Source organism: Limulus polyphemus, unplaced genomic scaffold (assembly GCF_000517525.1).
Source record: "Limulus polyphemus unplaced genomic scaffold, Limulus_polyphemus-2.1.2 Scaffold2550, whole genome shotgun sequence".
Taxonomy (NCBI): domain Eukaryota; kingdom Metazoa; phylum Arthropoda; class Merostomata; order Xiphosura; family Limulidae; genus Limulus; species Limulus polyphemus.
In genome coordinates, this window is record NW_013668160.1 from 67,520 (window position 1) to 86,259 (window position 18,740).

The 18,740-nt window shown below is 30.9% G+C and overlaps 1 protein-coding gene across 1 annotated transcript in view; it reads left to right on the plus strand.

Moving 5' to 3' along the window:
- Positions 1 to 18,740, plus strand: part of LOC106467273 (zinc transporter ZIP13-like) — a 62,900-nt gene that overhangs the window by 40,313 nt on the left and 3,847 nt on the right. Inside the window, exons 4-8 of the mRNA XM_013927600.2 lie at positions 2,624 to 2,821; positions 5,107 to 5,196; positions 7,066 to 7,179; positions 14,549 to 14,618; positions 15,161 to 15,260. Coding sequence (XP_013783054.1) covers positions 2,624 to 2,821; positions 5,107 to 5,196; positions 7,066 to 7,179; positions 14,549 to 14,618; positions 15,161 to 15,260 — 572 coding nt within the window. The remainder of the gene's footprint in view (positions 1 to 2,623; positions 2,822 to 5,106; positions 5,197 to 7,065; positions 7,180 to 14,548; positions 14,619 to 15,160; positions 15,261 to 18,740) is intronic.

Genomic DNA, 18,740 nt, shown 5'->3' on the forward strand with positions numbered 1-18,740 from the left:
CCTTACAACAGTCCATATATGTAAATACATCTTACAACAGTCCATATATGTAAATACATCTTACAACAGTCCATATATTTATATACACATTATAACAGTCCATATATTTATATACACATTATAACAGTCCATATATTTATATACACATTATAACAGTCCATATGTTTAAATACACATTACAACAGTCCATATGTTTAAATACACATTACAACAGTCCATATATGTAAATACATCTTACAACAGTCCATATATTTATATATACACATTACAACAGTCCATATATTTATATACACATTACAACAGTCCATATATTTATACACATTACAACAATCCATATGTTTAAGTAGGTTTAAGTGCACGTTAGAACAATTTATTGATTTAAATACACATTGAAATTAGTTTAAAAATGGATAAAGTGATATTAATTGGTAAAAACCAAATGGCTCATGTATAGGTACAGTTAAAATGTAGTTCCTTGTGTAGTGTTATTGGGTGCAGTAACAGTTGATATTCATGTACTCAAGCTGATATAGTTCCTAAATCATGTCTAACTTGACTGTTTTGTTTTGGATCCATGTGTTTAATGATGTTCATAGTTTTTTTTAAACTTGTCTTACTTGGCCTTGGGTAATAGATAGGCATAATGGTATTAACTTTCTCTACACCAGGTGGCAGCTCAGTTGTGTTAACAAACAAATGCATGATTCTTTTGCCAAATTTGAAAGTGCAATGTGGGTTCTGTTATGTAGCTTCTGAATAACTTTTATCAGTGGACATGTAGTGTAATTGTTTTTGTGTGGGTAGTAACTCAGTGCCATTATTTAAAATCATTTAACATTTTGATGCCATACACTGTCATTAAGATTTAGTTAACCCATCCTTCATTGTTTGCAGGCAGTTATAAATATATAAACACACGTTTATTCCTAGTAAACCTAAAAAAAGTCAGGGTTAGAACTACAGTGTAGAAACTATAAAATGTACAGAAGTAGCAGAGGTATCTGTATATTATGACTTTGATGATGGAGATACACTGTCATTAAGATTTATTTAACCCATCCTTCATTGTTTGAAGCCAGTTATAAATATATAAACACACGTTTATTCCTAGTAAACATAAAAAAAGTTAATTATCTGCAGTTTTGCATTAAATCACATTGTCTGCTAACATGGATACATTTTGTCCAGTGTATTGTAATAATTAATGAAAAATTAATCATTAGTTTTTGTTTTCATTCATCACAGACATACAGAAAGTTGAGTATCTTGTACGAAAATAATTTTTATTGGGAAAAATTGATTGCTTTTGGCAAGGGTATGTGATAGCTCTTTCCAAAACAAAATATTCATACTCTTAGACCATAAAGGTTTGGGGACTTAGAATTTCCAAGATGAGATATTTTTTGTATTTATATCAACTTTGGGTACCAGGATCATTCAGAAGGAGACTTGCACGAAGTTGTACCCTAGCCATGGTAAGTAAAGTGTAACATCTTGTAACAATTGTGAATCGAAAAACACAAAAGTCAGTGGCAAAATCTGTCTGTGTATCCCAGACAACAGTACATAATATAACCAAGAAGGATCGCCATCTGGAAAAGTGACAAAAGTAATGTGTGCTCAAGCTTCTTCCATGACATATCCATTCTACTTTCATATACTTCAAGTAGCTGTAGTAGCACAAGCATTTTCATGCTTTCCATATAAAGACGTGCTAGTCAAGTAGCTTGCCCATATTTATGCAATTGGACTATTGAAAGAGGCACTGTAAAACATTGTTTTCATACCCTATCTGGATTATGCAAAACAACCAAGGAAGAGAGGTGTGTTGTGGATATGATAACCTTATGCTGTGCCTTTTATAATGGCAGCTAAGTTGCAGAGCTATTGTCAACATGTACAGTTATCAGAAAGAGGAAAACCAGGTCATTTAGCCTCTGTATTACTTAAAACAATCAACAGAGGCACACATAATCATGCTGTCTACATACATCTTGGCATTAGTTATGAAAGACCAGTTGTAGTGTTAAGTAAAACCTAATCTCCTTATAAACAATGAAACAATGTAATTTCAGTGACATAATTTAGTGTAAATATAGTTTTTGGTTTATAGCTCAATTTTAATTAGTTACACCTGGCTTTAAATGACTTTAAGGTTGATACTATTCTAGAAGAACTGATAGGGCCTATTGACTCTTTTTAAACAAAATTTTTCTAAACTATTTATGCACCAAATTGCTTGTGGGACTACAATATTTTAGTGAAAGGGTCCCTAACAATGTGTGTGATACAAAAAAAAACAGAATTATCATTAATAATAATTACTGCTGGAGATCCTATATATATATATATATATATGCTATGTAGAAAAACAGTAATTTCATATAATCTTTACACTGAGTATTGCAACAGGCAAAAAAAGATAAAATTAGTCAATATGATGCAATAAATGGACTCCATGGATAGTGAATGATATAAAACCATCTTGACTATTTGAAAGTTAAATACTTCATATACGTGATACTGTACATGAAATTATGTAATTTGACTTTTTAATTTTTTATTTGTTCAATTAAAGAAAAGAAATATTGAAAGATTAAAAATATATTTTTTGTTTGTTTAGGTTGAAGATACAGAAAAAAAGTCTGTCAAGATAAATTCTACTGAATTTATAACAAACAAAGAATCTAAAAAGATCACAGAGAAAGAAGATTGTGTACAAAATAACATTAAGGAACAGAAGAATGGATGTTCACACCTTATACAGTCTAGTGAGCAGAAGAATATTGATTCTTCACCAAATAAATCTAACAATATTCATGTATGTATTAACTTTGTGGATTGTATTATTTCTTCTTTAACCTGTTTGTAAGATACTTTATCAATCTTTAGAGTTAAAGGGTGTGTTTTCAGAATCTTGCTGGAAAATGAATCTCTGCCCAACAGGACTTGTTCATGAGGAAATGAATGTTTTTACCTGTCAGCAGTCAGGATGCTATCAATTTTGTGTAGATGCAGCCCATAATTATGTTGCTTCACCATACATGTTACACATTGACTGTGGTACTGTTCTTCTCTCTGCCAGTGAACAAACAACTTATCATGGACTTAGATACACTTATCTTCTTTCAGCTTGGCATACCCCATTATTTGAAGTCTTGTACCCATTTCTACCTTTTGATTTGATTATCTGTCCAAAACAGCACTTTTATGTGAAGCTACGCATCCACTGAAGCCAATTTGTGCTAGTTTGTATCTTACTGTTGTGGAATTAACATTCAGACTTGTATTTACAACTAGATTATTGGATAATTCTTTATTGGAACGTAGTGTAGAATGTTGTGTAGCATGTTGTGTATCATACCCTGAATGATTTAACATCACTTTTAAAGAGTTTGATCTTTCTTGACCTCTGCTATTATTACCATCACTAATTCCATGTACCCTTTCAATATTTTCCAATACAACTTTACTGAAGCATGAAATTTTACTTCAGTCTGTCACATGGAGTAGCCTTCTAACAAGGAGTATAGTAATACCCACAAATGAAGAGATCTGCTGCCCCAGTAGTTCCCCCCCCCTCAATCTGAGGTATATTCTTTTAAATTTTCTACATTGTAACTCCCATTGGTATAAAAAATATGAAGTTTTTCTCTCCCTCCCCAAGCTAACTCTTTGCTTCCTTATTCACCCCTCCCCCTGAATAAAATAAAATCCTAGAAACACCAATTTTCTTTTCATGTATAGTTAACTTACAAGCTAATTCAGGCACTATACAGCAAAGTAAATGGAGCTTCAAGAAATGTGACAAAATATGCTTAAAAACTATCAACATTTGAAACAACAACATAAGATTTCAGCTCTGTTCATATTTTTATATTTAAAGTTAGAATAAAAAGAAGCTCAAAATGCAGTGATATTTCAGAGACTGTGTTTCTTTCATCAAAACCTTGTATGTTGGCCAAAGAATGATGCATCTTAGGTATTTGTGGACCAACAATTTATAATGGTAAGCTTAGTGGCATTCCGTTTCTTCTATACAGCACTGACACTATAGTGGAAGTTGGCTTGAGTAGTTGGGCTAAAATATCGGACACTCATTCCAACAGGTTTGGTTTCAATAACCATTTCTTTTCTAAGGTCCATAAGCTCATTACTGCATGACATCTTAATTCAAACTGGTGTTTTATAACAACAGCAGACATGTTAGAAACCCTACGTGTACCAGGGGATTCGTGTGGAGACTTGGATATTAATTAGATACATATCTATTCATCCATAAGCCTTTCTAAGAACACACTTATTTTTAATAAATAAAAAGAAATGCACATTCTAAAAAGTCATCTGCTTTTTTTAATCAATGTAAAGTTTCACAAATATAGAATCATAAAAGTTTGATAAATTATATCAGTACAGCTTGTTTTAATAGCAGGGATCTTAATTTTTACTATATTTGGATTACATGTATTAGAGATAGTAATATTTAAAGGTGTTTTCAACTTTCAAAATTTGAATACGTTTGTTTATATCGAAGGATTTTTTACAAACATATTGTTACGACAGCGGAAGTCATGTTACGCTAGTAACACGTCATGAGATTCTAAAAGGATTTTGTCTGTTCATAACAAGTCTAGTCTTCTCTATTTGCCCGCTATTTTTGTATATATAAGCCCGACAATCAATCGGAACGGGGAATAGCAGACAGAGAGATTGAAGACATAGACGAACAATTGAGTCAAGCGCGATAGTAAGTAAAGTGCATGAATCATTCATTGAAAATTATAGCGTGTGTTTAAGTCAAAATGACTATGGAAATTAAGTGTATTGCAAAGTTGTATTGAGAAAGAATAAACTAGTTTTATTTAAGAAAGGACTTCTATCACTGAAGTTCTTTGGAAAGAATTTTTACGGGTAATTAACCAACAAACACAGAGGCGTAACAATATAGATTTAAAATTAAACTTGTTTTCAAATCATCTGGTTGAATTATTTTACTTTCTTGTTTCAAAAATACTATATATATATATATGTTTGTTACTTTAAAAATAAGACTTGTATTGTTAGAAATGAAAACGTTTGACCTAATTAAAATGTATTTCACACTAGATAGCTGGATACTTGAACCTACTTGCAAATAGTATAGACAACTTCACTCACGGGTTGGCTGTAGCTGCCAGCTTTCTCAACAGTACCAAGGTAAGATATATTATCTTCCTGCTGGTAATCGTACGCAACATATCTTTAATATTTAATAGATCGTGGTTTTTGACATCTGGTGAATGATTTATTTCATTGAATTATAAAAAAATAAGATATGTAAGGATATTATGCTTAGGTTGATAATGGCATTAACTGAATTATTTGATAATTAGAATAATCAGTGGTAACATTGAATTATATAGAAAAATAGGATATGTAAGGATATTAAGCTTAGGTTGGCAATGGCATTAACTGAATTATTTAATAATGCGAATAATCAGTGGTAACATTGAATTATATAAAAAATAGGATATGTAAGGATATTAAACTTAGGTTGGTAATGGCATTAACTGAATTATTTGATAATTAGAATAATCAGTGGTAACACTGAATTGTATAGAAAAATAGGATATGTAAGGATATTAAACTTAGGTTGGTAATGGCATTAACCGAATTATTTGATAATTAGAATAATTAGTGGTAACATTGAATTATATAAAAATAGGATATGTAAGGATATTAAACTTAGGTTGGCAATGGCATTAACTGAATTATTTGATAATTAGAATAATCAGTGGTAACATTGAATTATATAGAAAAGTAGAATATGTAAGGATATTAAGCTTAGGTTGATAATGGCATTAACTAAATTATTTGATAATTAGAATAATCAGTGGTAACATTGAATTATATAAAAAAAATAGGATATGTAAGGATATTAAACTTAGGTTGGCAATGGCATTAACTGAATTATTTGATAATTAGAATAATCAGTGGTAACATTGAATTATATAAAAAATAGGATATGTAAGGATATTAAACTTAGGTTGGCAATGGCATTAACTGAATTATTTAATAATTAGAATAATCAGTGGTAACATTGAATTATAAAAAATAGGATATGTAAGGATATTAAATCCAAACTTTCTGATAACCCAAATACCCTTTACTGAGTTTAATACTCGTCATACTACAACGAAAATCCACTGTTGTATATTCCTGTCATCGCATATCTGATTTATAGGTATGACATGATATGAAAATATATATGTATTCTGCTTTGAATATGTGCTTGAAATATTCTTTCTCGTTTAAAGTTATTTAATAAGTGATAGGCAGTTGAAGCTCTAATATTGTCTAATATTTTTATTTCTACATGTATTTTGTAGAAATATAAAGAAAAACTAGTATTGAGCTGTTTTTTTAATTTGCTTTGAACTTGTCACTTTTTTTTTATCTGGAACCAGTTTTAACTAATTATTTAATCATTTTTCTATTTATGAAATATTTATGTTAATGATTTATATAAAAATGTTGATGTTATATGGAAGTAAAATTATCTGTAGTTTTAATAAAAGTTTAAACTAGATAAGAGTCTTTAAATAAACAAAAATTAAAAATGATCAATTAAATAACTTAGAGAAGCAACAACTGAGACACATGGTAGAATATTGTAACTTAATTGCCAGATATCTTGATATAGGTGGTATATATGAGTGGGAATTGATAGGTTTGAAAAAGACATGTAATAGATGCAGTTTGTGCCCAAAGGTCATTGATCACATTAAAAACGTAATGATAGCTACCACACATTTGTAGATGAGAAATTGGATTAAGAAAATGATGATTGAAATTAGTTAGTTATTACACTGCAAGTTATATTAAGATGTGCACATTTTAGGCACTATTCCAAATACGTAAAAGAACATGTTTCAAATTGCTGATTTCAGAAAAACAAGATCATTATTTTGATTTGTATTTTTTATTTTTAAAGACAAAATCAATTTTTTTTTAGTTGTTTCTTTAGATTCTGAATTTATTTATTTAATGGGACAGTTTTAACTTCAAATTATAGTTTCTTAACAGATGGGTGCAGTTACAACTTTTGCAATACTAATTCATGAGATTCCCCACGAGGTGGGAGATTTTGCTATTCTATTAAAATCTGGTTTCAACAGGTGGGAAGCAGCGAGAGCTCAGGTATGTGTACTTTATTTTTCTGCATTTTTCAAATTTTCATGTAAAACAAAGAAGGAACAGATCAGTAGTTTTTTGACTGATGTATTGATTGTGAACTTCTTGTACAAGTAGTACAAAATGTCAAATATCAATAATTCTTTCAGTAATACAGTAATGCATACAGTAGTGAACTGTTATTTTCGTTTTTTTCTTTACAAGCATATCAAAACTTTAACCTTTATTTTAATTAACACAGTAATTCTCGGAAAGAATGTTTGTTTTTTTAAGTGGAACACTACCTGTTAAAAGTAAGTCTCTGGAATTGGTACACAGACAAATCTTGTACAAAAATATATGGTATAATTATGAATTTGAAGTCATTCTACCAGTGAGTACTATAAACAGTATTATTGTTAATTTGGAAATCAACTTCTTTTTTTTTTTTTTTTCACTTACAATTTATCAAATATTTAACTCGTAAACCTCTACGTATATCTTTATGAACATGTTTGGACTGATGTTTAAGAAACTAAGATTTTACATGTAAGGGAATATGTTTTGTATAAAATCTGTATATTCTGACTGTTTATCATGTATCATGACACAATATTATTTACACAGATAGAATGCTTCAAGTTTCTATATAAAAAAGTTTATGATCATCATCACTATTAATAGAATTTTGTGGAACAAGGAACTAATTTTTCCTCATAACTACTTGTTGAATCATCTTAAAATGATTAATACTGAATAAACAAGTTATGTGCATGAATAAAATGTTCCCCCAAACATGTTTATTTTATTATAATTTTATTATTATATTATTTCTATTCAAATTTCCTTGGCATGCGTATTTCAGTAAACTTGGCATCAGAACATAGTTAATAATTCAAGTGTTAATATGATATAAGTTTTAATTTCAAAAGAAAATATTTAAATAGATTTAAAGTCTTTACTTGTATGTATCACAAGAAATTTGTTTGTTCTGAATAGCACATTTTAGAATTTCTTTCCACCCTTATATTGTTTTCTAAGTTTTAAAGAACTTGCACACTTACACATTAGATATCCTAAAAATTAAGTACAAACAACACCCTACAAAAAATAGGATTAACCTTCGTCAAGACTTTGAGAGCAAAAAATGTACATGACCTACACATAAGTACTAAATTTCTTGTATATTTTTTATATATTGTTATAAAAGTAACTAAAATGAAAAAATTATAAGTCTACAGATTAGATAAGAAAAATTTAATAACAAATTACTCAGTAGCAAGTGGCAGTAATGCTATAAACTTAAATGACCCAGAGATTTAAATTGTGTTAGCTTTGGCTATAAGAATAAATAGTGTTTAATTATCTGTAAAAAAGGGCAGTCTTTCTAGAAATAGAAAAGCATAACTTAGATTTATTGGTGTATTACTGTATAAGGGTAGAGAGAATAACAGATAAAATATAGTTTTAACGATAAAAAAACTTTGTTATTCATTTAGGAAGCTTCAGAAGTTATGGAAATGAAATTTGAAAAAAGGCTTTTTTTATCATAATGTGAAAATTACCTTGCTCTGAGACTATTCAGAGTCTGAGTCATAATTGAACTCCTTAAATTCACAGACAAATCGTTAGTAATAATACTTTATTAAAAATTCAGATTTTTTTGTCTACTAAAGACTCGTAATGTTTACTAAAAGCTTTCCAAATATATTACAGATAGACTTACTACATTAAAAGTTACAAGTCAGTCAAAATGAACAAGCCCATGTATAGAGTTTTAACAAATGGTTAGTTTTGAATGTAAGCAGCAAAAAGTGTCATGTTTTATTTGTGCAGTAAATATATTAGATTTTTGCATACAATGTAAAAATGTTGGTATTTTTTCCTCCTGGTTAGTTTTGTACCTAAACCAAATTTTATTTCTAATATTTAATGCTCAGTTTAAATAACTGTTACTTTTATTATTCCATAAGTAGTTTAGATTGCATCTGTATTAAAAAAAAAGTAAAGGATGATTTTTCTTCATTTTGTGGAGGATTCTGGAAATGTTTGTAGAATTAATTCCTTGTGCATTGAATGTCTAAACGTTGTAAAAATGTACTAATTCTTCTTGCATACATAAAGGTTATATATGGTATAGGCTATTTGTCAAGTTTTGTATGGGCTAGGATTCTTTACAATATTATTTTTCTCTACTGTTATCACAATAGTATCAGTGAATAAATGTGGGTTACCACAATTGTATCCTGAATTTTAAATAATTGTCTCCTTCTCGTCAAAGTCCACATAGATGGGTACAATTATTTTAGAACACCCTTTCACAAGACGAATTCTTCTTCTTAGCTCTGTTGTTACACTAGAGCTGTAAAACACTATAGAAATCATCCTTTAAGGTTAATAACATACATGCTGGCTAACTTCACATTTTCTTTAACTAACTAGCTTTTTTTCTATCTGAACTTTGCTTGACTTGCACTTGCTTGGTCACCTATGTATATATCTTGCCCAACTGAGGCCTCAAAGTTTCTGTAAACTACAAGACGTTATGATGTAACAGTACTCGCATCCCATTCAGTGTTTTCCAACTCTTATGAACATTGTATATAAAGAAACACTCACATCTAATAATATTAAAAGCCACTACAGAAATAAAGTCTTTTATTTTTTACATTATAAAAGAAAAGCACAAGTAGTGGAAAATGAAACTTTATACATAATGTTGTTGAACCATGATACTGGACAGTCAGTATTATACATAATGTTGCTGAACCATGATAATGGACAGTCAGTATTATACATAATGTTGCTGAACCATGATACTGGATAGTCAGTATAAAACATAATGTTGCTGAACCATGACACTGGACAGTCAGCATTATACATAATGTTACTGAACCATGATACTGGACAGTCAGTATTATACATAATGTTGCTGAACCATGATACTGGATAGTAAGTATAAAACATAATGTTGCTGAATCAAGACACTGGACAGTCGGCATTATACATAATGTTGCTGAACCATGACACTGGACAGTCAGTATTATACATGTTTCTGAACCATGATAGTGGATAGTCAGTATTATACATAATGTTGCTGAATCAAGACACTGGACATTCAGTATCATCTAGTGGATATTCTACCATAATGCTAGATTTGCTTGAAAATAAAGAGCGATCTTTCTCATGTATTGGTTACAATAATGGCTTTATATTGTTGAAAGAACATAATAACCATGAGTTAATATCCTTGTGGTGCCAAAAGCATTGCTTGGAGTTAGTCATAAAAGATGCTTTAAAATCCAAAGAAAATGAAAAACTTGAAACACTATAATAAACTCGTGTTGAGAATCAAGATGGGGAGTTTGTCAACAAAGAAAATAAAGCCTATAATAGCCTTTGGCAGCTGTTTCTAGTATTTTAGAGAAGTACAAAGTGTATGGGCTATATTTAGAATCGGTAGTTGTATATGTATATATTAGAGACAGCTGATATGGGTATTGAAAAGCAGAAAACAAGTAACAATGTTTTAACCTCTTTAGGTCATCATCACCTTAACCTTACAATATACATACATATATATATTTATTTCAAGTGGGTTACTCGTCATTGTCAGTGGTTGAAGATCCATTTTATACCACTAATTAAGAGGTTATTGGAACAAAAACAAATGGACTTCAACCTTATATTACATATGGCATTGATTAAGCACACCTTATAAGTTATCTCTATAGTGATAAAATATTTCACCAGTAGAATTTCAGTGCAGCCATTGTACAAAAAAGGAGCTGACTGTAACTCATTTTAACTGAAGAATCAAGATCTTTGCAGACAGAAGAGGTGAAGAAAGATTTTACCCAAGATAATTTTGGAGAAATCTAGCTCATAAATATCCAAGTTAATAAGGCTTCAGTAAAAAATAAGTAAACTCTTGGTTGAAAAAATGCTGCTCTGAAGATGACAATGTTGAACTTTTAAAACTATTGCGCTTTTACATAACACATAAAACTGGTGTTATAGTCAAACATAAAATGACACTCATAACACTGAAAGCTGGTGTTAGTCAAACCTAAAATAACACTCATAACACTGAAAGCTGGTGTTAGTCAAACATAAATTGACACCCATAACACTGAAAGCTGGTGTTAGTGAAACATAAAATGACACCCATAACACTGAAAGCTGGTGTTAGTGAAACATAAAATGACACCCATAACACAGAAAGCTGGTGTTAGTCAACTGTTCCATCCCTTCACCTCCAGCTTGCTGATGTTTGTATTATCATGTTTTACTTGAATACTATTACATCCCTTCACCTCCAGTTTGTTGATGCTTGTTTTATCATGTTTCACTTGAATATTGTTACATCCCTTCACCTCCAGAGCTTGCTGATGTTTGTATTATCATGTTGAATATTGTTACATCCCTTCACCTCCAGAGCTTGCTGATGTTTGTATTATCATGTTGAATATTGTTACATTCCTTCACCTCCAGTTTGTTGATGCTTGTATTATCATGTTTCACTTGAATATTGTTACATCCCTTCACCTACAGAGCTTGCTGATGTTTGTATTATCATGTTTGACTTGAATATTTTTACATCCCTTCACTTCCAGTTTGCTGATGTTTGTATTATCATGTTTCACTTGAATACTGTTACATCCCTTCACTTCCAGAGCTTGCTGTTGTATATATTATCATGTTTTACTTGAATACTATTACATCCCTTCACTTCCAGTTTGCTGATGTTTGTATTATCATGTTTCACTTGAATACTGTTACATCCCTTCACTTCCAGAGCTTGTTGTTGTATATATTATCATGTTTTACTTGAATACTGTTACATCTCTTCACCTCCAGCTTGCTGATGTTTGTATTATCATGTTTCACTTGAATACTGTTCAGCCCTTCACCTTCAGCTTGCTGATGTTTGTATTATCATGTTTAACTTGAATACTGTTCATCCCTTCACCTTCAGCTTGCTGATGTTTGTATTATCATGTTTAACTTGAATACTGTTCATCCCTTCACCTTCAGCTTGCTGATGTTTGTATTATCATGTTTAACTTGAATACTGTTCATCCCTTCACCTTCAGCTTGCTGATGTTTGTATTATCATGTTTAACTTGAATACTGTTCATCCCTTCACCTTCAGTTTGCTGATATTTGTATTATCATGTTTCACTTGAACACTGTCACAGAGAATTCCTTCTCCATACAGAAAGGAGTGAAGTAGAATGGACTGTAGTTTTACAAATCAAGGTAGAAGGACAGCCATATTCAGAGTATGGTGTCACAAATTCTGTAAAACTGTGCTTTGACATTAAAAAAAGGTGAAAAAGTAGTAGAAACAAGAGCTACATAATGACATAATGAGAAACAGAAAAAAGTTCTACATATTGAGAAACAGAAAAGTAAGACTGGAAGAACATAAATATGTTCTTGTATCATCAGTCTGTCTTGCGTAGTCTTGCTCAGACTTGGAAAGTATTCAGTTTTTCAAATGTCATCAGTCTGTCTTGCGTAGTCTTGCTCAGACTTAGAAAGTATTCAGTTTTTCAAATGTCATCAGTCTGTATTGCGTAGTCTTGCTCAGACTTGGAAACTATTCAGTTTTTCAAATGTCATCAGTCTATCTTGCTTAGTCTTGCTCAGACTTGGAAAGCATTCAGATTTTCAAATGTCATCAGTCTGTCTTGCATAGTCTTGCTCAGACTTAAGTATTCAGTTTTTCAAATGTCATCAGTCTGTCTTGCTTAGTCTTGCTCAGACATGGAAAGCATTCAGATTTTCAAATGTCATCAGTCTGTCTTGCATAACCTTGCTCAGACTTAGAAAGCATTTAGATTTTCAAATGTCATCAGTCTGTTTGGTGTAGTCTTGCTCAGACTTAGAAAGTATTCAGTATCTCAAATGTCATCAGTCTGTCTGGCATAGACTTGCTCAGATGTAAAAAGTATTCAGTATCTCAAATGTCATCAGTTTGTCTGGTGTAGTCTTGTTCTACTTAGAAAGCATTCAGTTTTTTATGGAGGATGCTCCAGCAAAAAGTGTTAGCGGCAGTGAATAAATGCCACTGAATCATACTGTATAGTATACAGTCATGACTGGTGCTATGGAACTTTGTTTCATTTTATTTTATGATGTATATTTCAGGTGAGGAAGTATTACAGACATTCTGGATATTATTAGCATGATAAAGCACACAACAGTAGTTTTTATATTGAATATAAAGAACAATTAAACCCAAGATTAATTTATTTTATACGTCGTGTTATTTAGATTTATTTGTATTTAAGAATTTCTAATTGTAATCAATGAATATTTTAATAAGTCATTTTTCATCCTGCGATGTGGTGATCACTTGAAAATACAGTTATCATCAACACTGTTACACATCAATGTAAACTTCATCCTGTTAAACCATATTTTCTCATGTATAATACTTGATTTAAAGTTTGAAATTTATTTTAAATTAGTAGGAAAAGCTGTATTTCATCAAAACTAAAATAAAATAAAATGTTGCAGAAATATGATACAAATATTTGTAAAAATGTAGAAAATTGTAGGTGATGCTTACTGTGGAAACCATTTAATCAGTTGTTTGTTTTCATTTTAAATCATTATATTTGTTAACAACATTCTAAGCTCTTATCATGTACTAACCCTAATTTGGAAGCATGACCACATGACTTGTTTAATAACATAACACCTGATGTTCAGGTTGGATATAAATAATCAACACAATACAGGATATAAACAAAAGAGTAACTTAAGAATTTTCATACGTGTGTGTGTGTGTTTCTCTGTTGGAACAGCATTAAGTTTACAGAATTACATTGCTAGAATCTGGGGCTCAATTCCCCATGGTGGATGCAGCAGATAGTTCAATGTGATTTTGCTTAAAAATAAACAAACAAACAAACATTTTTGTGTGATGATAGTCAGTTATAAAATTTTAACAAAGATCTTAACTTTTGATTATTTGTTTTCTTTTAAGTATCAAACAAAAAAAGCTAACCAAGTTGATGAAAAATATAAAGCAAAATTAACAAATTCATTGGGTTAATTCAAGTCTTGAAATGACTAATCAGAAATAAGCTAATGAATTAATTACTCTTAATTATGAGCAAAATATAAAGGACTTCTGTGACCACCCTGTTCTAGGTCATTAGTGTTGTACCACTTACTGTTGAAAATTTCTAGTAGTTAGCCTGGGTCACGGTTTTGTGTTATTGTTGCTAGTTTATTTAACCAATTTATATATTTTTAGCCTCATAAAACAAAAATATAGCTTTTATATGAAGTAAGGTTTGCTACATTTAAAAGTACATATTGGAAAATAGTGTTATTTGTTTATGTATTATGTTAACTGAAGTGTTTTGTTTTTCTCCAGATATCTACTGCAAGTATAGGTATTCTAGGAGCGGTTGTTGCATTGTGTGCTGAATCTGCAGAGGCTGTTGGTAAGATTATTTTTTGAAACTTGGAGCATTTTATAACAATTTAAATTGTTTGTTGTTTCAATAAATAACCATAATTGTTTGCACGGTGAACAACAGTCTCTTCCGGGTCTTGAGAAAAGTAGCTACTTGTGTTTAACACTTAAAGTCATATAAAACAAAATAGTATTAAAATAAGAAGTAAATGACACGTGCAAAATTATTTAGACTGTTATTCTGTTTTTCGTAGCATGAGTAAATTTAGTTCTGCACTGAAAATTGGATTGAAGTTTTTTTTTAGGCTTACTGCATCGTACATTAACAATGTACATTAACTAGAGGCAAGTTTGAGAAATATTGGTGTACACTTCACTGCCTCATATTAGGATAACACTATTACTTATCCTGAAACATGTGAAATAATTTGATCATAAAGCAATTTCTGTGTTTAATCGAAAATTAAACATTAGCAATCTGATAAACATTGAAATCAGAATTTTTTCCCATGACAAAAGCTTAATATTTTGTTCTAGACTGCAGTAGTTTTTGTTTTTTGTTTTGGACAGGTGACAAAACGGCATGGATATTACCTTTTACAGCAGGAGGGTTTCTAAACATAGCTTTAGTTACTGTTCTACCTGATATCATGAGCGAGGACAACCCATGGTATGTAACATTAAAAAATATTGCTATCAAAAACCAGCATGAAAAAAATTAGCCAACTTCAGATGCAGTAAAAACTAAAATAAACTAGTGCATTTGAAATGCAAAACTATTTTTTTCACTTAATGTAAAAACTGTTTCTCATGAACCACAGTAATGGTTCATAACAGTGATTGCCTATTTGTTCTTCATTATTATTATTTTATATTGTTCCGCCAGCCTAAACAAAAATGGGTGTGAGTATTGTAATAAAACCTGGGCAATATTACTAAAGGCATCATTGCATACTGAGTAGGGTAGTTTTTAAGTTTAATTGACTACCTAGTAAATAACATTGGCCCTTTAACCATTGACCTAATCATTTTAATGTAGTTTGTGGTTTATATGGAGCCTCATAATAAATTATATGCACATGTATATAGGTGTGTGCAAGTCGTGGATGTAATTGATGTTGCATATCATTTGTTTTTATATATAGGGTTTATGCCCTTTCACTTTCATTTTATACAAACATATAGGCTGTCTCCCACAACAGAAATATTTAAGCTGTGGTTTAAAAAAAGTAGCATCAAGCTCAGTTTTGAGCATCGGATCAGCAACCGTTGTGATGGTTGATGGTAACTGTCAAATTATAGCTAACACTGCATGATTGCAAATAGAGTAGCCATCCTTGAAGCCGACTATAAGGAGTGGTAAGAATCTAGAGTAACCATCCCTGAAGCCGACTATAAGGAGTGATAAGAATCTAGAGTAGCCATCCTTGAAGTCTAGATTCTTACCACTCCTTATAGTCTAGTAGCCATCCTTGAAGCCGACTATAAGGAGTGGTAAGAATCTATAGTAGCCATCCTTGAAGCTGACTATAAGGAATGGTAAGAATCTAGAGTAGCCATCCTAGAAGTCGACTATAAGGAGTGGTAAGAATCTAGAGTAGCCATCCTTGAAGTCGACTATGAGGAGTGGTAAGAATTTAGAGTAGCCATCCTTGAAGCCGAGTATAAGGAGTGGTAAGAATCTTGCAAGCAGGAGATGGCGAAAATAATTACAATTCTTAGCAAAAGTGGGGCAGAAATTTTGTAGCTATATATTTGATTTAGAAAATATTTAGTTTCAGATAAAGTATGCAGTAGCAATGGCTCACCAGAGTGTAGGGTCGTCACAGAGGAAGAAGGTCACAGAAGTGTCACGACACAAACTCCATCAGAAATGGAGGGGGGGGTATGTTAATATAATCAACTCATAATTGTTAATTAACATGTTTTCAACCTTGTAGAGTGTACAGAATGTCTTTCTAAGAGTAAATTTGGCAAAACCATTACCAGCTTTACTATGGCCAGTGGAGAGGAGGAAGAGGAAGGGGAAAATATAACAACTATAAGAAATATTTAAAATGCTTACTTGTATATATATATCCTATTATGTTATGACATATTATCTTATATTTGCATTGAGTATATTTGTGTGCATCTATACAACTTGAAAAATTCATATGGCTATCTATATATATATATACAGCTTTACAACTTAAAAAAACTATAAAGCCTGCATGTGTGTATATATATATAGACATTAATACTAGCCAATGTGCATTGCATGTGAATGCATATAAGAACACTTATGCAGTTACAAAATCCAGTCCATGAACCATTCTGATATAGTTCAGTAGTCCTTCCGATATGGTGTTTACAGACTCCCCATAATGCTACAGGGTATAAATATAGTAGCTATATGTATTTTACAAAGATATACATAACATGTCATATGTTGATCACTATACATAATAGTGATCACTATACATACAGTTATCACTATCAATGAGGACAGGCATGGCCAGGTGGTTAAGGTGCTTGACTCGCAATCTGTGTTACGGGTTCGAATCCCCTTCACACCAAATATGCTCGCCCTTTCAGCCTTAGGGGTGTAATAATGTGACAGTCAATCCCCCTATTCGTTGGTAAAAGAGTAGCTGCCTTCCTTCTAGTCTTACACTGCTAAATTAGGGATGGCTAGTGCAGATAGCCTTTATGTAGCTTTGTGCAAAATTCATAACAAACAAATCACTGTCAATGATATCAGGAGCAATAGCCATCCAATCTGCATGAAGCCAGTCCAAAAGGATGTCATTGCTTCCCAAGAGAGTATCATACACCAACTATGTATTTCATTAAACTAAACTGTTTCAATTAGGATGCTATTACTATTATACAGATATATGTCCATGATGGACATAAAAAAACTAAAGAAATAAGATTATTAAAAATTGTTCATTTATAAAGGGGGAAAAGGGATATTCAAAAAATTACAGAAATAAGATAGGTAACTTAAAGTGAAAATGCAACTGCATATAAGTAAACAAACAAGCTTAAGATTTGAAACATAGTGTTAACATTATTTCCTCAAGCTACAAATCCATATTTTGGCTCCATGTTTAAACACTGTAATATTTAGTAGAGTTAAAACAGGGATTTGTAGCTTGAGGAAATAATGTCAACACTGTGTCTGAAACTTTAAGCTTGTTTGTTTAATTTTTGGCTGTTGCATTTTCACTTTAAGCTACCTGTCTTGTTTATGTATTTTGTTGAAGATCCTTGTTCTCCCTTTTTAAACTAACAATTTATTATTAAAATCTTATTGAAATCAAGGTTTCCAGTCATTCATGAATTTATAGAAAGTCAGTGAAAAAATACATTTTAACACTGTTCATAAACCTGTAAACAGCATAAAAGTTTCTTTGAATGATGTTAGTAAAAAATACAATACTACTGAGAAAAAGCTGCAGCATGCTAGTTACAATAAAATTGTATAGGCAATTTAAAATATGCTATCACTTTCGATTAAAGTAAACTCTAAACAAATACCATATTTATCAAGCCAACCTATTTACACGGATTCAACTGTTATTCTAGAATATTGTTATGAGTAATCAAGAATGTTTTATTAATATAACATTGTGGATAGAAATCCACAATTTCTTGAAAAACACACACACACACACATTAACTATATACAAGTCTGCCATTTAAATAAGACAACATCAGAACCAAACTAACATAATAAAAATGGCTGAATTTTAAAATAATATTTAGTTTATTGAGTAAATAATGATAATTTTAGAAAAGTTTTTTATTTGCTTACAAAAATGATAATGAAATGTTTTGATATAATTTGTGTCATTAATAAAGGCTTTATATGGTACACTATGTAACCCTTCTAAGTGTTTCAGTAACACACTACATTAAAAGTACTACACTACATTAACACACTACAGGCTAGTTGGTGTTTATTTAAATATAATGCTGTATTATCACATTACATTTCACTCTGAGGAAGTATATATTTTATTGAGTAGTGTCTGATAATATTTGTGGTTTTACCTTGTTTAGGCTAGTTGGTGTTTATTTAAATATAATGCTGTATTAGGACATTACATTTGACTCTGAGGAAGTATATATATTTTATTGAGTAGTGTCTGATAATATTTGT